A 22,714-nucleotide genomic window follows, 5' to 3' on the forward strand; every position below is an offset into this window, starting at 1 on the left:
TAGACCGCATTTGTTCATAGTTGTTTTCACTGTTAAATTTAGCACGCAAGGGTTAAAAACGATTTCATGAAATTAGCCGTAGAACGTGTAAAAATGCACTGACGTTTGTTACGAATTTGACAGCTGCAGGGGTGCATTGCGAAAGCAGAATAGTGCTCAAAACCCACCACTAGATGGCGCCGTGAGCATACAAATATCGGAGAGCGGCTAAACTGACACACGCTTTGTATTTACTCACGTTGTCTTTGGTACGTTTTAATTTCAGGAAAATGCTTAATCATAAGCAACACACACCACAGCGTTCGCCTGTATTGTTAGGAAAAATATTTATAATATAACAAAGTTATGAGGAGCAAAAAACGGACACGCATCTTGATTCTGTGACCTACAGTAGTGATGTTCGCTCGGCGGACTCGCTAACAGTATTCAACTATCAGGCTATATGAACAGATCTGCTTAAACATGCTAAATTCGCGAAAATGAGATATTATTTTACATCTTGAGGCGACATCGCTTGTGCAGAAGACACAGTTTACACATATTGCACTAAGCGTGTTTTCACAGTTCTAACCTTGTCAACTCAAACTCTTACAAACATTACAAAATAAAAGTTCAGTCTGTGATGCAGACAAATTACCCGTAAAACGTACAGCTTCCAACAAATTGTCTTCTTAATTCTTAAATTTCACGATAACACAAATTCCTTAATTTATGTGTAACAACGTACAGGCCCTCTACCTACACATACGGATACATACACTATATAATATGATAATATAATAATCATACAATGTGCCTATAAACAGAATTTAAATAAAAACAGAATTTCACAGTTGAAAAAAAGATGCAAATATAAAGAATCAAACTTTGATTAAATTACCAAGAACAGTGAAAACAGTAATTGTGTGCAATCACAGTGGTCCAAAAAAATTGAAATAAATAATAATAAATTAAAAAATGTTAAAAAATTGTGTATTTTGGGTAAACATTCACAATCCATACTTTCTCCTAGGCACTTTAAGTACAGTAGGCTGATTGTTTTTCACATTCTGATTAAATGTCTCTTGGTTTTGAGTAATCATGGGTATTGTAATGTTCCAGTTCAGTGTCCGCTGGCCTGCGTGGACAGTGAGGAGACATTTTAACTCATGTAACTGAAGCCAGGGAAGGTCATCCCAGCATCTTCACAGACACCCAGAGATTGTGGCACAGGAAGATTTGTGAAGGCAGGGTCAATGTTTGTCAGGTCATCAGGGCCAGACTGAAAAGGAAAAGGAGATTAGGTTCACACTAACATATGTTCTTATTATAGTTGTCTAAAATCTTTGGGAAGTGCTGAGACAGTGGAGAAACAATTATTATTATTATTATTTTCTTTTTGACATGGACTCAAAGGCCTGCAGATACACTGCAAAACGAATAATGATGTAAAAAACAGAAAGTGATGCTACAGCTACAGTTTCGCTGGACTCACCAGTGAAGGGACAAAGGGGGGCTTGATTTTCTTTGCCACAAGATCATCCCACCGAATAGATGAGAAGAATGAGTGATGCTGCAGCTCTGCCTAAAAAATTGAAGAGACTATGTAATATAACTGATGAGTATGCCTGGTGTTCATTTGTGTCTCAGTGTGCATGAAAATTTACCACATCGTGTTTAGCGCCTAGCCTCTTAGCTCTGTCTCTGTTTAGCAGTCTATTGAGAAGATCTCTTCCAGCTTTGGAAACCCCAGCTTTAAGAACCAGCGGCTGAAACATGATGTTGCTCAACATCACCATACGGTCAGCACTGTAGAAAGGTGGCTGGAGAGAGAGAGAGAGACAGAGAGAGATCATCCGTTACTCCATTCACTTCAGAGATCATTAGTCACTCTATTCACTAGACAAATCACACTTTTGAGTTCATCCTCAAAGCTACAGTTCACAACTTTTTTCCACAACTTTCCTATCGGATGTCAGAATTTTGCTTCTTTAGTTTTGCACTGGAGCTACCAGGCTCATGAAGCTGAGTAATGGAAGCTCACAGGCACCCATTAGTATTGTGCAAAGTACATGATTAAATCATCACACATTTGTCACAAACAGTGCTGATTTGTTAAGTAATCTCATACTTGATTATGGCTCTGATACTGTAAGACATACTTTTATCTATAAACAAAAACAGCATGTCATATTATTAAAAATAGCAGTAGCAGCTATAGGCCTAATTTTTGTGTGTGCTCTTATCATTTTGTCTTTACAGATAACATTATGTAAATGCTGTTTAAAAACCACATAGGCCTATTTGGGATTAGGTAACAACTTAAGGCAGTTTGAAGCAAATATGTGATGATTTAGGCATTACATTAACCTAGTAGTTCCAGCACAGAAATAAAGAAGCAAATTTCAGGCACCAAACATGCCTTTGTTTTTGGTTAATTGACTACATTTTCTGGTATGTGAAATTGTGTAAATTTAATTTTGATCTGAAGCATTGCATAAATGCTTCACTACTTAAATACTTTTTCACAATCACATGTTTCAGGTGGGTTCACTCACCAGACCATAAAGCATTTCATGGAGTACAGCTCCCAGCCCCCACCAATCTACCGTTCGGTCATACTCGCGCTGCTGGAGAACCTCTGGAGCCAGGTACTCAGGAGTTCCACAGAAAGTTCTGGTAGTCGCACGGCCGACTATGCCCTCCTTACACAAGCCAAAGTCTGTTAGGACCACATGGCCTGCAGAATCTAGCAAGATGTTCTCTGGCTTGAGGTCCCTGTTTAAGCAAGAGCAATACAGAAAGTGTAAATCCACTTGGGCTGCATGTAGATGAGCTTGTATTAAAATCTCTGATGCACCAAATGTCCATACAGTGCTAACAAAACCTAAAAAGTGGGAACATTTTGCTGATTTACAGAAGAAAAAAATGTTTTGTTTACTATAAAATGCATATTTCAATTGAAAACTAAAATTACCCTGCAAAACTGTTGGTTGGCAAGTTAAAACATGTTATAAGATTATCTATCCATTTCTAGACATTATGTGTTTTAAGTAATTTTATCCAGAGAAATTGGCAGATCATTTTGTTCGTTTCAAGACATAATGCAGAAAATGTAGCTTATAATGCTTGAAACAAGCAAAACTACCTTCCAACAGTATAAAACCATTTCTCCAGATAAAATATCTTTAAAAAGGCAAAAAATGTGTAGTATATTTCTTATAATATTTTAATAACAACCTTAAATGAGGCAAATCAGATATGTAAACTAGATTTAAGATGATTTTACTTGCCAACATATAATTTTTACAGTGTAACAAAACCGCAAATATTCTCTTTCAGTTACTTATATTAGGTTTAGGCTTAGATTTCAGTCTAGCCTTAGATGTAAGGCTTTCAGTCACAACAGCATTTAGCTTAAGAGGTATATTTATAGATACAAGTAATACAAGTGTCAGTGTGTACCTGTATACAATATGCAGAGAATGTAGGTATCCTAGAGCACTGGCCATTTCAGCAGCATAGAATCTGGCTCTGGACTCTGTAAATACACGCTCTTTCTGCAGGTGGTAGAAGAGCTGCCAGCACACACAAACACACATAACGCTCACTATGACACTATGACATTGTAATATAACCCGCCAGCAATTGTTTTCAAAAAACACAGTCGTCCATTCATAAACTGTGTGTGTACACACCTCTCCACCATCAGCATAGTCCAACACTAGGTAGAGCCGATCTCTGGTCTGAAAGCTAAAGTGAAGTCTCACCAGGAACGGATGATTGACAGTCTTCAATAACACGCTCCGCTCACACATCACATGTCCTTCCTATCAAAGACAACACCATCAATATACACACACAACCATTTCCATCATGTTAGATGCATAGAAAAACACACACACAGTAAGACTCACCACATTTTTTTTCAAGATCATTTGCTTCTTTAAAACTTTTACTGCATAGTACCTATCATTCTCCCTATGTCTGGCCAATAGTACCTGAGCATGGATGGAGAGAAACAATATTAAAATAAAAACTGTAGGGCTGTCACCATGTAATCAAGTAGTTTACTGATGGTTCTAATGATTGAGGTGTCATTAAAAAGTACTTAAAGCAAAGTTAAGAAAACAATAGCAAAGCATGCACAACTTTTTATAGACATATTAATGTTAAAGGCAATTCCACTGATTTACCAAAATTCTACATAAAGAAAACCTTAAGAGGTAAACAACCTGGAGTAGTTTGATGTGCAATGTTCAAAATCGTGGTGATAGGAACCAGACTTCTAAAGTGTCTCAAAGAAAACCTATTTTGTCAGATGTACCACTATTTTCGAACATTATATATAAAAATACAAACACCTAGGTTCACTGATCAAAGTGGGTAGTAAATAAATGGCTATATTTGTATTCAGACATCTTAGCAGCTTCCCTGGTTCCTTTCACGATCATTGTTACAGTTACAAATCAAACACTCTGAATAATGTTGTTTCTCAATGATAGAATTATTCAAAAACTTCCCCTAATTTTTTTTAGAAAAAAAAATTTAAATATATATATATATATATATACAAATTTGCTTTTTCCTGTGAGAGAGACCTGCTAACTAATCATTGCCAATATATCAAGAAGGTACATTCTAATCAATGTATATTAACAATTAATCATCAAAATGTGTAAATGTGGAAGTATGAATGCTATGATCATGTTACAACAGCAACAACAATAATGTAGTTAGTCTTTGTCATACATTGAGCTCAAATGATAACTGCGATACATAACAAAAAGAGAGTTTTTACCTTCCCAAAACTGCCTGTCCCAATAACCTTCAAGTAGTCAAAATCAGCTGCTGACGCCCTGAATCAGAATCAGAATGACTTTATTTCACCAAGTGTGTTACACATACAAGGAAAAGGCCTTGGTGAGCACACACAGATGAGTGTTAAGGAATAGGAATGAATATAAGTGTCTGTATTTTGGCCTGTGCACCTAGTGTGTGCAGTGTGTAGCCTAAATATGTCTGTGACACAAAGATAACCTACTTACCTTTGTAGCTCCTGTGTTGTTCTGGTGAAACACAGCTATTAGAAAAAAGAAGAATGTTAGCAGAGATATACCTCAACCCTATGTACAATACCACACCAGACACCCACAAACTGTCCTCTGTAACCCCTACGTTCACCCTCATCTTCAATTGAAGTCAACTGCCATTCAGACTTATATTACATACTTGCTGAACAGATATTATGAGCTCACTTACAGCAGCTGCTCCGGCCTCGTCACACACACTGCTGCCCTCTGGCCGTAGAAAACACTCTGCGTCCATACTGGTGGAAGGGACAGAGAGAATTACCATTAGGGAAATCAAGAAACTCAATACATCTAAACTAGTGTAAATAAATCCATGTTTAAAATATTAAGTGTTTTTAAAGTACACACACACAAAAAGAAAGAAATAAGACGATGAGCTGCTTTTTGTCTATTTCTGTATCCAGGTTGCTATGTGACACAGCACTGAAATTTTCCAAACCAGGCCAACCAGGTCATGTTCTCAGAAGCAGGGTGTCTGACCTCAAAAGGCCAGCTAGTGTAAAGCCCCGTTCACACGCTCATATGCTGTATGTGCGATGAGAAAAGCAAGTGGGATTGAGCAAATTATAATTTAGCTCATTTCTCTTTAAAAACACAGCGCCGCTCACATTTAGCAACGTCAACGGAAAAAGACCATTCAGGGGGAACTCACTGCCTGTAGATTGGATGCCTGGTCCCAAGTTTCTGTAGTAGGTCAGCTGACCCAAACTTTCTCTCCTTGATTAAAGCTGTAATTTTAAATAGGTTAAACATTAGAAAAAGTCTGGAGTTACATTATTTTTGCACCTACGTCAAACACGAATGAACAAAAGAGTACAAAAAGACAACTTGACAAAAAGTTCCAGTAGGCTTAAAATAAATTGTTTCTTTCACTTACCAGCAAAATACGACACTATCCCCTTCATTTTAGTGTACGTCACTGGATTTTTTGTCTTTTTCACCATTCTTCTTCGAGGCAGGGGCGACTCTCTGTGAAGTATTGAGCTAGTCTGTAAGCTCGCCTTGTACCAGTCCGTTCTGGTTGAGCGCTGCTGCCTCCTGAGGACAACCGTGACCGGCTATTTTCTGCAGAACACGTGGTTCTTCGACGGACCTGTGACATCACGCTGGTCGTTGAGCTATGCATAAATGACCATCTCAGCTTCTCCATAGGCCACTGGCTAGATAAGAGCTACCCGCGGAGTAGTAAATCTCTCTGGCTCTAGAATAGAATTCCTCACTATGAATGAGGAATCTTTAGTGGTCGAATCTAGGAGACAGGCGACACTACAGCAGTGTTTCTCAGGCCTGGTCCTCGAGGTCCGCTACTGTCCTCGGCATTTTAGGTCTTTCTCTGCCTTAACACGGCCAATTTAACTCAGTAACGGGCTGTTAATGAGCTGCTTGCTTGCATCAAGTGTGTTGGGAGCAGGGAAAACACTAAAAAAGTGCAGGGCCACCAGAATCAGGGCTGACAAATGGTGCTCACGGGACGTGTGTGCAATGTCCCTTCACATAGCTCATTACTTGGCACACACTGTACAGTACTCAGTTCTCAGACACTTCCAGCTCAATTGCTCACCTCTTTATCATTTTGTGCTGAGGCGAGTGCCACAGTTTGGCAAAGCTACCTTTGTGCACTAATGTTGCAGGGCTTGTATTAATGTTGTTAACCATTTAAAAGCATTTTACATTTCTTATTCATTTTAAGCCAATTACTTTTTCACTGATTTTTATGACAGAGTGCCATCACAGGGGCACTACAGACCACTGGCATCTCTCAGTATTGGCCTGAGGATCACCAAAGTGTGCTGCGGTTCATGGCCAAGTGGTTGAGAAAGCCTTTAATACAACAAGAAGCCTTACTTAGACAGAAACTATCCTCCTAACACAGTGTGCAATGACAAATTCAGCAACCATCTTTCTGGACACACAGGCTGTGAGAGCACAACTCAAAGGGTTGGGTATTCAAACCAGTTTCAGAGTAGTGTCCTTGCTAGTGCCCCTCCTAGTTTAGATTATCCTATTGTCAGTTGTCCATGCAATTTCCTTCCAAGCAGCATCTTTCCAGCTTTGGCTGTCCTGCTTGTAGTGCAAATAGAGTCCACGCCATTGGTCCCATGAGTATGGCTACTTTGCCAGTTTACCTACCAAGTCTCTCATAGATGGGTTCATCAGTGTGAGGTAAGTATTGAAGATCTAGATCCTATGAACCCTGTTATTACAAACCTAGCTGTAAATCTCAAGGGCTTTGACTACCACCACTCTGGGACCATAGCAGACGGTAACTACTACCCTTGCTGCAACATTTCACCACAACTGAGCTAGGGTTGGTCCTATCCCTCTCTTTATAACTCGTCAGTTAATTAGTATGCCCTGGCTAGTGATAGCTGCTACAACTGAGTATTTCTAAAGGAGCTCACTTTGAGTTAGAGGCTACCTGGCTGGCTGTTGGCTGTCATATTTAAGTCAGCAATCCCTATCAGATGCTAACTGCTATGCTCCTGGCTCTTTTTGTGGCTCTGACATATGATGGAGGTACAATTGGTTTCCCCCTAGCTTCTTGTGCTTTAACACAGGAACTAATTTGTGCACCCTTGTTTGGACATTTATCTACACCTCTCAGAGCCATGGCTGGCTTTCCTCATTGGCTTTCAGCATCTCTGCAAAGACACTAAGCAGTATTGCTTGTTTCCTCAACACTCTGTGAAGCTGCCCATAGTGGCTCTTGGATTCACCTTTGGCATCCACAACTCTTGTCTTTTGATGTAGCTTATGTAACATATGCCCTAACCAAGACTTCCTTGCAATGCAGCACAACATTGATGTCACAAGCCTTGAGCCAAGAAATGCAGGGGCCAAAAAAGGCTTAGAACTCATTCACTTTATTGCAGTGGAAGACATCCAATTTGAAGTATGATCCAACAAATCACCATTTCTATTGATATCACGGCAATTGAATGAACTCTTAAAGCATATGCAGAGCACGTGATGACTGTCCTGTGCTTTACTGTTTTCCTCAGTTCACTCAAAGCAAGCTTTCTGTGGTTTATCTCCTACTGTGTCTATTAGTGCAAGGGCACTGTTAACTGGCCTTGGCCCACTTACGCCCATCCTCCTCCCGAAATTATGAACAGATACTCACTGGTCATTCCTTCAGAGTGTTCCTCTGAAGTTGATCCCTCGAGTAAGGAGGTAATTGCAGCCAATCCCTGTCAGGTGAGAAGCAGTTTGGCACCATTAGGACTGGGTTGGAACTGGCCCAGATCAGCGTCCTTCGAAGATATAAATTAGTTGGTTACTCACTGCTTACTGCCACTGAGACACTTGCCAGTTCTGTGACTCCACCACAAGGCAGATAAAGTTGTTTGCATAAATCATCATTATAGTTCATCTTTAGCTGTTGAAATTACAAACCACCCAGTGTAGCAAAGTAACTAAGTTGCTGTTTTCAGAGTCATGTAGGCTATGTATATTCATGGACTGCACTGCCATAATGCAATAACATGATTATGAAACATAGGCATGAGAGATTAAAGTAGCCAAATTACAGTATTAAAAAGACAAAGTACAATAACAAACTGTGACCTTTCAGTTCTGTGTATATTTTATTTTATTGTGCACATAATAAAAGAAATAAAAAATATTAGATGGATTAGGATGAATAATAAAATAATGCAACCTAAGAATACAAGTATTCACCTTGCATACAATAGCTACACTAATCTTAACTAAACTGACACATTGACAGCAATTATCTGTAGAGTTTACCTTGAAAAGATTGTTTTTCATCAAGGGAAATAAATGCTTAATCAGATATATAGGAATCAGAATGTCAGGAAATTGACTTGAACAGTGCAAAACTTACTTTTTCTTTATTGGTTTTCCTTCTTGTTGTTTTCCTGAATATTAATGCGCAGACATTTCATAGTTAGAAGAAAATATATTTCTGAATTCTCCACAATGCCGATCTTTCTCCTGATGTTTGAGGAAGAACAGATAATAAAGGATCTAAAATGATGACAAGAACAGATAATAAAGGATCTAAGACCAGTGCTCCATCCATGATACATCCTGATCCTTACTTATGGAACCCTTTACACACCTCATAGTTTCCAAATCAAAGGACTAGGCCTTTTCCTTGCATAATTTGCACATCCATTCCAAGACCAACATTTCATAGCACCATACATTCTGCATGTGTGGCCCCTCTTTTACAGCCAGAAATCTTTATTTTGGGTTGATCTGACCACAGAAGCTGTCTTTAAAGTTCTAGTGACATTTCTGTCATATATGTAGTTTGATTTGCCTGTGCCTCACTTCACATTTACTAAAATTCATTTACGAATTCTGAAAGAGTCAAATGAGCTCATATATATATATATATATATATAGGTTACAATGCTGCAGAGACCACCCTTAATTTATTTTCCCTTAATTAAATTATTTCTTTTTCGGCAGATATTTCTGAAGACATTAAATATAATCCACATGAATAAATAAGGGTTTTCAAAGTTTCCAAAATAGGTTTCAAAAAGTTAGAAAAATTTGCAAAGAACATTTATAGAGAAAATGGGACTTTGTACTGACTGTGCAAGACCTGGAAAACCATAAAAACTGGTTACTAAATTTTCTTTGCATCATCAGATAAACAGCGCTTAAAGCTTCCATCTTCAAGCTCCAGTCTTGCATCATATCTGGAAAACATACAAGTGTTTCTGTCCATCCTCCCATAAGAAAAGGAAATAGACCTCAAAGAAGAAAATTAAAAGTCAAATGAAAATTAAAAACCCCTTTGGGGGTGTTTGAAAAAACTATCCCTGCACATTTCTTTGAAAAACTGAAAGCAAGTCTACTGAAAAAAATGGAAAATGTAACAAAGACAAAGGGTGGACACACTAAATCCTAAAAGTGTGATATTACATTTAGTTCTTGAAGCTTCTGTGTATTTTTCTATTAAATATATCATTGGTGTTGTAAAAAAAACCTTGGATCTCCTTTGCTGTTATAATTTTGTAATGGTTCAAAATGACTTAGTTCAAATATACATTAACTTATATTGAAAGAACAAGATGTCTCAGTGCTCCTCTTGGTGTACCTTCCTCATGCTTACCTCAAGTTTTTCCTGCCATGGATTTCTGGTGAGCTGCTTTGTAACAACATCTGTTCTAAATACACACACACACACCCATTTTCAAAGCCACTTCTCCCTCAGGGTCGCAAGGGGATGCTGGAGCCTATACCAGCAGTCATCGGGCTGTTGCAAATAGTGCAATATAAATATTATATGCAATATATAAAGTGTTTTAAGATAGAAATTGGTTAGTTAGATTGAAGGTTAATATTTCTCCCTAGGTTTGCATATAGGAATTAAGATGATGAACATCAGGGACTATTTTTAATGGCATCTTTGCTAACCTTATTGAAAGGTGGCAATAATTGTGACAGGAGTGTATTTGAGAGATTTATTACTTGTCAAATGCAACCCAGCTTATTTGAACGGTTTTATTATAGGACAGTGATAATGTGTAAAACATGAATACCTTCTCCTGCACCCCAAGTCAAAACTCCTTCCTACATTGGTGTGGTAACCCTGCCACAAGGTAACATTATAAGTTACATAACAAGCATGCTTGCCTTTCAACACAGCCAGACACACACACACACACACACACACACACACACACACATACACACCACAGACTCACCTTCAGTAACATATGCAGACACATGCAGTTTCTGTCGAGAACATGCTGAACAGTTAAGCTCTGTGGATAAACATACTACGCACAGTCTCACATTATAGACGAAAAAAGGAGCACAGAGATAAAACAATTTGTTCTATGCCCTGAACAAAATGTTTATTTAGACTTGATTCCTCCAACTCGCGATGTTGAGCAAAGTCTTTTGCTTGAACAGAAACTATAGCACAAAATACAGAAACATGTGGAAGAAATAAAGAAAAAGTCAGCTATGCCTATTATATAAAGGACTGGAAGAGCAGTTCTGAGCAATTAATTAACTTTTAACCTTTGAGGAAAGGAACTACTGCTGTAGACACACCCACTGTAATCAACAAGCAAGGAAAAGGGTAGATTATTATGCGTTATTCATTATATAATACAAAAAAATTTAATTTGAGAAAAACTCTTTTGTAGGTTGGTCACTAATCTAATTTTCCCTAACCTGTCTTATATAAGCTACCTGGCCTTGTAATATGTATGCCGCATTATTTACACCTTCTTCCAAGAAAACCACTGATCTCTGTCTCCATCCCAGAGAGAGACAGAGAGAGAGAGAGATACAAGGTGACAAGAGAGTCTATATTTGACTGGAGGTTAAAGTACAGTCAGCACTGATTTGTGTCTAAATCAGATATATGACACCACGTTACACTCACTCACTCCTACTCACCCACTCCTATTAAATCGATCAAATTACACCATGGGTTTCATTGGATAATTCTGCAACCAATCAAAGCCACATAAAATACAAGCGTGGCCATTTAGCCCCACCCATTTCCCCCCCTTTCACCCATCACCATATATTGTGACCTTAGCTAACATAGGCCTATATCCGTGGAGCCTATATCGCTTGGTTTACCATTCTTTAGGAGAATAAATTGGGTTATCAAATTGCATTACATCCCTGGCAACGAAAAACAAACAAACAAACAAGCAAAGAACGCAAATCTTCAACTTTTCCCAGATTATGCTTTTTAACTTCTCAGACTTTGGTTTCTTTTTCAGCATAAGTGGGGCTGTAATGCCACGTCTGATCTATAGAGGCACTATCTGGCTATATCTTTACATCTAGGACTGAAGAAAGTAAAAAGAAAAAAAAAGTATATATTTCTGACAAATATATAAAACTTGAAAAAATTTTAAATGACACCTAAGACAAAGCGTTTCGTGACTGATTTAGCACAAATATCTGTGCTGAGGTATGTCACTTTATTTGTTTTTGGACACAGTCAGCTGGACAACTACGCCCTTTCAGGTAAAGCCAAACAAATTCATTGTCAGAAACTGCTAAGCAAACGCTGGTATTTCATCACAAATGAAGAAATCTCTTTGGGTTAGTTGGATGGTGTCGCAAATGCAGGTCATGTTGTTATTGTTGTCCCTGTTATCTTCAGGAACACGGGAGTAATGGTATTGGACTCAAGGGAGCCAGCGCCCTGACGGCTCGGGCACACGCACCTGTGCGCGTTCCCGCTGACACTCCTCTTTCTTTGTAATAACGTGATACAGAGTTTTTTTAATACGGTATAAAACTCAGGAGGACAGAATGTGTGAAAGTCTGCGGTAATCCATTCTCACATATGCAGCAGTAGTATGCTAGTAGGCTGTGTGAAAGTTACACAGACCACACAATCACCAAGTCGGTTAAGAGGTAGACGACTGTACGTGTGACGCTGCAGGTCAGATATCAATGAATCAATCGAGCGCGCGCCCCGTCAGCAGTGACGACGAAGCTACACTCCCGAGCTCCCGAAGGAACCCGAAGGAGCAGGAACAAAAATAAATAATAAAACAACATTTTTCCGGAAGTTTACCGACACCTGCGACCGTGGTGGCTTCTGTAACATGGAAACTTTTCACCTATCGCAGGGTATATCAACACCGCAACAACAAGCGTGAAGCCGTGGACTTCAACCTCAGGTAACTGCCTTTCACACAGTCCAAACCAAACCAAAACAGACCGTCCGTACGCCCACGGCAGCGTAAAGGATACAAAGGGTACACTTCAACTTTACAGCTTCGCTGTCAACCCTCTCACGAAAACGGCAGGAACTGCAGGATGCCAAATGGCGTCTGTCGGGTTGAGTTCTGCTTGAACGCTTTTAATCAATACGAGTAGCAGTAAGTCAGCGTGTTTACATTCAGGAAGGCTTGTGACAAGATACGTAACCTATTATCCTAGCCGTGAAAATGCTAGCGTAGAAGTAGTTAGAAGTGTCGAGCCCTTGGCCGCTCCTGGATCTGGAACATTTGAAAGGTGGGGTTCGGTCGTGTAAGTGAGAAAATAGTCTCGAATTGCCAACTCTGTTCAGACTTTTCAGAACCAGAAAGGAACGAATAGGACGAGAGTCTGGGGAACCTTACACCAAGCTAAAACAAAAATGAAACCCGCCTGTAATCAAGCATAATGTAGTAATTGTGTTTGGGTCTTTTTTTCCAGGATATTGTTGACTATTTGAATGACTGTTTTCGCTCTCTGCACTTCAGCAGCCTGCAGTGCAGTCATCAACTTTTCACTGCACGCATTTGTCTTTGAAACGCCTTAGGTTGCCATAGTCTTTACAACGTCAAAAATGCTACAAGTGGCAGGTCAGGTTTTTATACTGCTGATGCCTCGAAAAGAGCCGTGTCTAAAATTCTCTCTGTTATTAAACTCAATCTCAATGTTAGAACTGTCCAGTTGGAATGTTCTTATGCTGAGTAGTCCTGACTTTTGGCTTCTCCGACTACCTGGAAATTTTCTAGTGACAATAATGCATGGATAATTTCACACCAGGACTCTTGAAGTTTTGATTTCGAGACTAGTCATAGCCATAAAAGTATGGTCTCGTCCAGCCTCAGCACAGCCTGCATTTTACTTTCACTGTGAGTGTGAAACTACATGCTTATTCCCTAGGAACCCGATGACTGTGTATAGTTGTTGTAGGAGGAGAAAGATGAGAGAGATGGGAAGGGAGGAAGAGAGAGGAGGAGGGTGTAATTCATGGGAATGTATGGTGGGTGTTGACTTAAACTTTCCTCATGACTCCCCAGTGAGGCAGCGTTGCCAGTTACAGAATGGTTTTGAGCATGATTTGCAGCTGAGTTCAATGAGTTGATTTTCCCATTGTAGTGACAAAAAGAAGGAAATATTGGTTTCTCTGGGTATCCTGGGCAGCCAAACGAATCTAATACATGCTCGCCCACAAATGGAGGAAATGCTGCCTCATTTTGTGGGTGAAAATGGATATACAGTGGACCTGAAAAACATATCACTGTGTTCTTTTTTTGATCACAGCCATATTAAGGTATTCTGGGGCCTTGTGCTAACTCGATCTTCAAGCCCCTACCACTGTGAAGACACCTACACATTCATCATGATGAGAAGTGCTAGTTTTCACTTTGGACTTCCATAGAACCATTTAGCCTTGGTTTTATTTTGAAGAACGTCAGTCAACAATAATCATTTTTCAAGAACGTTAAGAAGATTAAATTTGAGTAAAATGAACAAGCTATAATTGACCAAAGGTAGCAAGTTATGTCTTTGATTGTATACAAGTCAGAAACCTTGAGTACTGATTTGCTATTTCTTTTTTTAGAAAGTGCAAAGCTTTCAAATGAGCCATTTTAATTTAAGCAGTTTACTAAAGATGAGCATCTAAAAGTAGCCCATGATGTCCAGGCTACTCACACACCCTGCTGGAAAAATGCACAGCTAACAAAGTCTCATCACACACATGTGAATGTGTGCTACTTCAGGCTACATTTGTTGCAGAATTCTTTTTTTTCCACCTATGAGGGCCTATCCAGTATTTTCTGCTGATATCAGCCCAATGCTGGTATGCCATCTATAGTGACTTTAGATGCAGTCAGGGATCTAAACATTGTTGGGACAGTGTAGTATAGCTCAGCCCAGGTTAAGGAGTTAGTGTTTCTTGGAAAGAAGAACTGGATGATATCAATTTATGAGTGAGAATAAATGTGGCAAAATGCAGCGGAAAGCAGACTTAAGCCAGAAGTTATTAGAACACAGAATCTCCCTTGTGTAATGGCGGTGCAAACTATGCGTAGGCAGTATTACAAAATGTTTTTATTGTGATCAATTATGTGACTATATGCTTTTCTTTGAGTACTTCTAGAAAACTCAGCAACTGCTTGTATCAAAAATAGGCTGATGTATGTAAAGTAATACCTCATTAAATTCCAGCCCAGTATGCTGTTATCATTTTTTATAAGTTTACTATTAACAATTGTTTGTCCTTTCCTTCTAAATTAGTTTATTTATTTTCAAAAACTGAACTTGTTCACGAACCTGACTAAATACTATGATGTACCATGATATCACAAAGGCTGACCAACTCATTTATACATGCTTCCAGCCTCCCTTCGTTCCTGAGGCACACCTGTGGTATGCAAAGTTTTCTGTGTTTTTCTTCCACTGTAATTATTTGGAACCTCTGCTGTATTGTGATATTTAGTTGTATGTGTTTGGATTGGGGATATACGTATGAAGTTTGACTAACAACCCTGCAAACAGTTGGCCTTGTGTGATCCTGAGCTTGCTACTATTCTCACCACCCACATTTCAACTCTGATAGCAATAGTATGCTCATGCAAATACACAAAGATAATGCTGAGAGAATATTGCACATAATACAAATGGCAATATTCTCTCAGAATGATCTTTGTGTATTTGCATGAGCATAATGTTCTCATGCAGTTCTCACAGAGGTCACAAAAGGAGATTCTGGAATGAGGCTCACCCACAGAGATGTGCAAAACTCAGTGGTATTTGGTACTTTCTACACTCCACACAGTTCCTTGCTCTCACAGTGAGTCCTTTCAAGGCCTGAATGTGGACAGACAGTCTGCAAGGCTCCTGTCATTTAATTACAACATGGAACATAAAACGGACTCTGAGAATGTGACTGCTAATCTTTTTATACCTGTTAAACAGCATACAGATGCTTTCAAGGATGGTTATTACATGAAAAGTCTAGTTATTCTTAGTTATAGTTACTAGTTATACTTCAAAAAGTAAAAAAAAAAAGCTTTCTTTAAGGTTCCATGGTGCATAGACAATAAAATTAAATTTAGCAGCTCTGATATAACAACTGTCTAAATGCCTTTCCCAATTTTAGAGCAATGGCCTTACATCCCAAACACAAGAAGAAATGTTAGGTCAACTGTGAGAAACCTTAGGTAGCCTAACTGTTAGTTATCAGAACTCAGAACATTTGTAGGTGTAAATGTAAATGGACTAAACAGTTTGTTTTGGCATTGAAATATGCAAACAGGAGGTCTCACAGACTTCAAACAGCATGTCTGGAGTCTGGCACACAAACACTCTAGGGCAGGGATCTCTGACTCTGTTTCTGGAGAGCTGGTGTCCAGCACATTTTGGTAATTTACCCCCCCCACATATTACGTGGTAAGTTTATTTGCATTTTAACAATGAAACCACCACATTGTGCTGGATTTCAGCCCTCCACGACTAGACTTGGAGACCCCTGTTATTGCTTAGTGAGCAAATGTCATCAGATATGCTTTAGGGCAGGGGTGCTCAATTCTGGTTCTACATATCTACATTGCAAATTTAAGCTTCATCCCTAAAATCCTAAGCACACCTGATTCAGATAATGAAGGCCTTCGGGGACATCTGAATACTAGAGCCAGGTGTGTTGGATCTGAACTCTTCGTTGAGGTAAATCTCCAGGACCAGGATTGGGCATCTCTACTTTAGGCCCAGTACTCAGGGTTGACTGAACACCCTATTGTATATTGCTGAAGGCGAATGATTGTACCAGCAACTTGTCTGCTTGTCAGAATTTGACTTAAAATAAGAAGCATGTTTTGAGAAAAAAAATATTTTTATTGAAACTAAACATTAAGTGTATGAATGTGTAGACTACATTTAATCTAATATCAGAAAGGGGCCAAAGTAAGGAATGCTGTGGTGCATCTAGTTTTGTGGTCAGTGGCCTTGCTGTTCTGTGTAAATCTGTTCGTCATGTGAATTTCGACAAAGTGCTAATTATTCTGTTATTATATACTATATATTTTTCACACATGAATCTGTTCACAGTATGGGCAGTTCAGTTCTAGCTACGTAACTCAAGAGCTCCCATCAGTTAGGAGTATTTATTCACTGGGGATGTTGGGGTAAGAAGAGAACAGTAGGAGTATGAGTGCAAAAGCTCACTGATGTCTAGGGAGGCACTGATATGGGAATTGTGGGCTGATGCTAATATGTGATATTCTTAAAGTACAAATCTACCAGTGCCGATGTCGATTCTGACTACCTGGATTAACATTAGCTTTCCTGGAGTAATATAACGTTTATTGCTATGTGGTTACAAATGCAGTAAAACAAATAAAACAGACATTTTACAAAAGAGGACCAAACAAAACAAAATGGACTGTCTTTAGCAACACACTACAAAATACAATATAGTTCTCACTCTTACCCTGGGCAGAAGCCAATGTACTATTTGCCTGACAAACAGGAACATGTAGCTATTGTTTTTGTAGGTCCGATACTGAAATTGTGGCCAGCAATTAAACAGATTACAACTTGATCAAAACGGCCTAATTTTGGCTATGTGTGCGCTGAAAGAACACACAGGTGTATACAATTTATTCACAGATTAATAAAATTATTCAAAAATTATTTCACAAGTTTGATGAAAAGGATAGCCTGGTGGATAACTCCACCCATGGAAGATTGAAGAAATTTCCTGAGCATGAACACCAGTGCTTTACCTGTTAAAATACACAACTGTGCTCTCAGATAGCTTTAGCAATAAGAGTGTTTGGGTAAGATACCTTTACCTATCGTTGCTCTGGTTAGGAGCATCTGCTAAATAATACAGTAAATGCCATCTGATTTGACTCTGCCAAGGCTATGTAAGTATGATAAGTGAAGTGATGTCTTTAAAATTTAAAATCTCTATTTAAAAAGGCAGTTCTATAGAGTGCTGTGTCACCCGTTACCTTCATTTTTTTTAGCAAACTGTGATCATTTGGTTTCTGGGGCCGATATTAGGTTTGTATCTTACGTTTGGAATTTAACTTCTGAGACCTTCCATGAACTCTGCACATCTCTGCACTTCACAACTATTTGCCCTGGAGCCTTACTCGATGTTTCAGGTAGTCCCACAGATTTTTAAGAGGACTCAAATCTGGGGATGGCCAATCTTGATGTGTGACTGCCCTTGAATGATCGTCATCAGTCACATTTGCAGCCTTGTGAATGTGAGATTTGTCATTTTGAAATACAGTTGTAGGAATGTAATGTTCCTCAATCAGATGATGAGCAACAGGCAAATCCTGGTTGTTCAGCAGCTTAATGTAAGAGCTGTGGTTCAAATTTACTGTCACATCAACCAAAGGGCCCATTTCTGCATAACTGAAACATCCCCAGAACATTGCTGAGCCTCCAGCTTGAACAACACCTTGCAGGCCATCCTGCATGTTCATGGTATGCAGTTTCCTGAAGAGTGTTCTATCAGAAATAGGTTGTGAAGGATCCGCATTGACTTTAGAAGCAATTCTTGCCTGGAAGCAAAGTGATTTTTCTTCACAAACCATGAAACACGTCGGCGGTCCCTGTGTGTTATTTGCGGCCAAATTTTAGGCCAAATTTATGGTGAGAATTTCCTGTAGACTGGAATTTTTGCCACGGCTGGTAGACACATATGACCATATGTTTTAAATTTAGCTACTTCACACTCTGGCCTTTGGCACGCCCAAATGCAGTCACTTCTTTTTGCCAATCATTAACATCTGCTTTGCAACCCATTTCCCACACACTGAACAAGACATTCACTGCAATGTACCACCTCTTCTCAATCTATAAATCCTGTTGCAGGATGGTGCAACTGATGCTTTTCCAATTCATGAAATGTTAAAAAAAAAAAAAAAACCCATTTGGTGCATATCGTGCATCATGAAAATATTTTCAAGTATCGCAGTGTTATATTTTTGCCATACTTCCTGTTCCTAATCACTGTTCTTTTTCTGTTATTAACCACAACTGTTTTCTCAAATGTTTTTGTCGCTTTTGACATCAATCCATTTGTTGGGCCTGTTCAAGAAACAACACATTAGAATTTGCTGTCCCAATGGACTGTGGTGCTCTCAACTGCATATTAATGGTAATTTCTGTCTCTCTCTGTGTCTCTTATCCCCATCTGGCTGTGTTGTATACTAAAGGAGGATTGTTTGTATTTTTGTTAGCTGCTTCACTGACCTTGTTCCAATCTTTCTGGATAGTAAAATGTTTCACATTCCTGAGCTGTGATCAGTGGGGAGGGGAGAAGGGAGGAAAAATAATGTAGAGGCATGTTAAGACTCAAAAGGAGGTGTGGAGTTAAGGTGTAAGGGCTGCATATTATGGTCAAATATACTGTGGGACTCATTGATTTGAAGAGTTAGATTTGGAATTGACTTTGTTACCTAGGTTTGTACTATGATTCATATGTAATTGCCACACGATTCAGGTAACAGAAGCACCATGTAGTACATTTTGTACAGGGTTTATTTTAGGTTTCACAAAGGTTAAAAGATTAAATTACTTACAAAGTAATATCTAACATTTCTAAATATCTCAAACTGTATATTGCATCTGTAATATGCTTTCAAAGACGATGAGCCTTTGAGTCATTTTTGAAATCTTCTATACTGTATATATGCAGTTAACTGGAGCATTAGCACAGTGGCTCAAAACACACTGCTCTGGAAACCTGATAACCAGGTTGATTACTATGTTTCCATGACCAAAGAGTAAAACAAGATTTTGACTATCCAATCTATCATTCAGTCTAAATGCTACCGCATAGACAAGTAAGCTAATGTGGAGAACATGGGACAGAATTGCAAATTTAAGACATAAGGGCAGATTTCAGGAATTAATGTGGAAATGTTGAGAATTTATAGAATGTCTGAACATATTAAATGTTTCTTTGTCATTTGCTTTTATACTATTCAGATATGTTTGCATTTCTTGTTGTTTAAGAAATGCTATATTTTGCAGAAATCCTGTCATGTTTTTTAGAATCCAGCCTCTGTACATCATAATGGTTTGTCATTTAGTTGGTTTACTATGAGAATTAGCCAGTAATTAAAAATAAACATGAGAAAAAAAACATGCAGTGTCAGGGAGTGTTTCTCAAATTAATAATCAGTGGTCATGCTGCAAAGGCAGCAGCATTAAATATACTCTGTGTTCTTAGGGTGTGTTTCAGGTCTTGTATTTCAACCACTGAAACTGGCTAAGACCCAGCTGGTCTCTTTCAATGATGCACACTGTTTGTGCCAGCCTCAAGTGGAGAATCCTGCTAAACAATTAAGGCTAATGAATTAAGGCAAGAGTGACTAAATGATTGATCAGTTTCACTTTTAAACAGAGCGTTTCTTGCTGGTACTGAATGTTCCAAAATGATTTAATATAAAGAATGCAAATTGGCATTAATCTTCTATTGTCTGTGATATTGTAGCTCCACATATGATTTTTCATAATGAAAAAGATCCAAATATTAAATGTTTTGCCAAGTAAATTTTTAGTTAAGTTTATGGAATTTCTAGAGGTTTTGTGTGTATGCATCTGAAGCTGCTTTTCATGCTACCGCAAATTCAAGGAGCCAAAGATGTGGGCGAGCACTTATTTCGTATTGCATGGTTGACAAAATTTTCTAAGTCAGTGTGAAAGCCTGTGACTTGGCAGAATTCTCAGGAACATCTGAGACTGGTCAATATGTTAGCAGCAAGTAGCATATGTTTCAAAGATAGGCTAGATTGTTCATTTCTGAGAAGTACTGATCTTGATTTTAGTGCCCTAGATATCCTGTCTTTGCTCTATGAGGACTTGTCAATCTGTTTTTGTTTACCACAAATATGTAATATAATAAATGCACTTCTTTTTGGACTTTGGATTTTAGATGCTCCATTTTCCAAGTGCAATTACCAGAGTCCTTGTGAGCAGGATTTGTGACTCATGGTGTTTTCATATGATAAAAACAGACGAGTCAGTGTTTTAAAGGAGCAAAATGCATAATATAATTGAGTGATTCCAAAAACTAAGGACTGTTCAGAGAAATTTGTCTGACATTACCTCTAGGCACTCTATACCTGGACCAGCTGGAATTAGGGCCTAGGGTTAATTTAAGGCAGGGGACAGGCACACTGAAATAAAGATTTGTTGACAAAATGTAGAACTGATGAATATTTAGTACTGTGTAAAGTCTGCATTGCTTAAAATCTGGAATAAACCAGATATAATTTGCTTATGGGTTAGTACATTCATTTGCACACCAAGAAAAAAGGAAGTGTCAACTCAAACTGATAGTGAAAATGCAACAAGGTGTTCTCTCTGACTAGGACATTTGTCAATCAGTTCGCTCTAAAGTAAACCACAGGCTTCAAGTAAGAGCTGCACTCACAATACAAACCCTTGTCCTGTAAAAAATAAATAGAGAAGTTAGAGGTCGACCCAAGGAAATCACAGTTTAGGAGGGGATGGGCATTGGAACACATGGAACACATGTCATTTTTGATATGTGGCCTTTGTTGTTTCTCAGTCCCCATCCCTCCCTCTCATTTAAAAAAGCTTTATATTTGAAAGTGTTGTTCAAATACTATTTTATTTTAACAGTTAAAAGGATATTTGAATGCTCAGGACCCACCAGTGTGTGCAGGCTACCATCCCTCATAAATTTGTATTGTTCTGTGTTAGGGTGTCAAAATCAACCACTAAAGGGGCCATATTAAAAATTCTCAGCAAATTTGTGGGCCAAATAAAAAAAATGTTTTTATTTCGTTTTTAAGTAATGTACTATAACCTGAACTGGCAATTGTTTATTCAAACTATGCAAAACTTCAACAGTAAAATTATTAGCCATTGGTAGTAGAGCTTGAAATATTACATGAATACTCAAAATGTTTAGGTGCTCAGTCTTTTAAACCTACCTATTTGCTTAAACTAGACCCCTGGCATTGTTTCTTTGCTGCAAGTTCATTAATACTTGGGCTTAATTTCTGTATTGCTGAGCCAAAGATAGGGCGCTAAGATAAGTGTTTATATTGGCTGAACTGCAATTGGTTGTTTTAGTTGTAATACGACTGGTGTGGAACTATGTAGAATTGTGTAAAATTAAGGTTTAACTGCTTTCCCATTGATTCTTGTTAAGGGAGTCAGAGCACACATTACATTGCAGTGCATGCTGGTGGCCGTAGTGCAATGCGTTGTAAAATGGGCTAATATTAATAGAAAATTAAAATACTTTTGGGGCTGGATAGGATTGTGTCATTTGGCCCACAGGCCTTGTGTTTGTCACACATGTGAACCTGAAATCATAGGGCATTTTCCTTTAATGACATATTTCTGTGACATATTTCAGATTGAAACAGTGTATTAGGGAGGGTCTCTGAGTTAACTGCACATTTTAAATGTTAGTGGAAGGTGAAGGTTAGCATGATTTTATTGGTTAATCCAAATTTTCCCCACCTACTTGGACATGGTGATATTATCAAAACTTAGATAGAAGGCAGGCAAAATCCATTACACTTTGATCAGAGATTACAGGAAAACAAGAGGTTTTATCATTGTATGACATGATGAATTCTGGGATTTTCCATCCATTATGTAGTTGAAGTACTTCCAAGACAAATTTCCAAGTGAAACAGTTGGGGAGGGTCTGAGGGTCTGAGCATTTTGTATGGTAGTGGGATGTCACGCTAATCATGATTTTTATTTTTTATTTTTCCCTACTTGCTTGTGGGTAGTTTCTAGTAAAACTTAGAACATGCTTTCAAGGCAGGCAAATGTCATTATATTTTGATCAGAGATTACAGGAAAACAGAAAATGTTGTCTTATAAATGGAATGATATGATAAATTGAAGCATTTTCCTTCCGTGATGTATTTCTGTGACACATTTCTGAC

The 22,714-nt window shown here is 38.5% G+C and overlaps 2 protein-coding genes across 8 annotated transcripts in view; one reads left to right on the forward strand and one right to left on the reverse strand.

Annotated features, from left to right (window-relative positions):
• Positions 1–234: 234 nt before the first annotated feature.
• sgk2b (serum/glucocorticoid regulated kinase 2b) lies at positions 235–9,429 on the reverse strand. Of its 6 annotated transcripts, none has more exons than XM_017704004.2 (14): positions 8,920–9,428; positions 8,197–8,326; positions 5,950–6,041; positions 5,725–5,800; positions 5,242–5,308; positions 5,028–5,062; positions 4,781–4,838; positions 3,897–3,980; positions 3,678–3,809; positions 3,445–3,557; positions 2,538–2,757; positions 1,647–1,802; positions 1,475–1,564; positions 235–1,261 (listed from the first exon to the last, which is right to left on the reverse strand). In XM_017704004.2, exons 3-14 carry the CDS (start codon positions 6,014–6,016, stop codon positions 1,142–1,144), a joined length of 1,218 nt encoding a protein of 405 aa, XP_017559493.1. In that variant the 5' UTR covers positions 6,017–6,041; positions 8,197–8,326; positions 8,920–9,428; the 3' UTR covers positions 235–1,141. The 6 variants fall into 6 exon arrangements, with proteins under 6 accessions (XP_017559493.1, XP_017559489.1, XP_037389881.1 ...); XM_017704000.2 differs by having other exon boundaries at positions 5,950–6,165; XM_037533984.1 differs by having other exon boundaries at positions 5,950–6,190.
• Positions 9,430–12,326: 2,897 nt separating this feature from the next.
• Positions 12,327–22,714, forward strand: part of ptpn3 (protein tyrosine phosphatase non-receptor type 3) — a 41,913-nt gene continuing 31,525 nt past the window's right edge. The window contains exon 1 of one of the 2 annotated variants that reach the window (XM_037533980.1): positions 12,327–12,715. The gene's annotated coding sequence lies outside the window, so the exon portion shown is untranslated. The remainder of the gene's footprint in view (positions 12,716–22,714) is intronic. The other variant, XM_037533979.1, reaches the window with a different exon arrangement.

The sequence above is a fragment of the Pygocentrus nattereri genome, chromosome 24, assembly GCF_015220715.1.
Source record: "Pygocentrus nattereri isolate fPygNat1 chromosome 24, fPygNat1.pri, whole genome shotgun sequence".
In the NCBI taxonomy this organism is placed as follows: domain Eukaryota; kingdom Metazoa; phylum Chordata; class Actinopteri; order Characiformes; family Serrasalmidae; genus Pygocentrus; species Pygocentrus nattereri.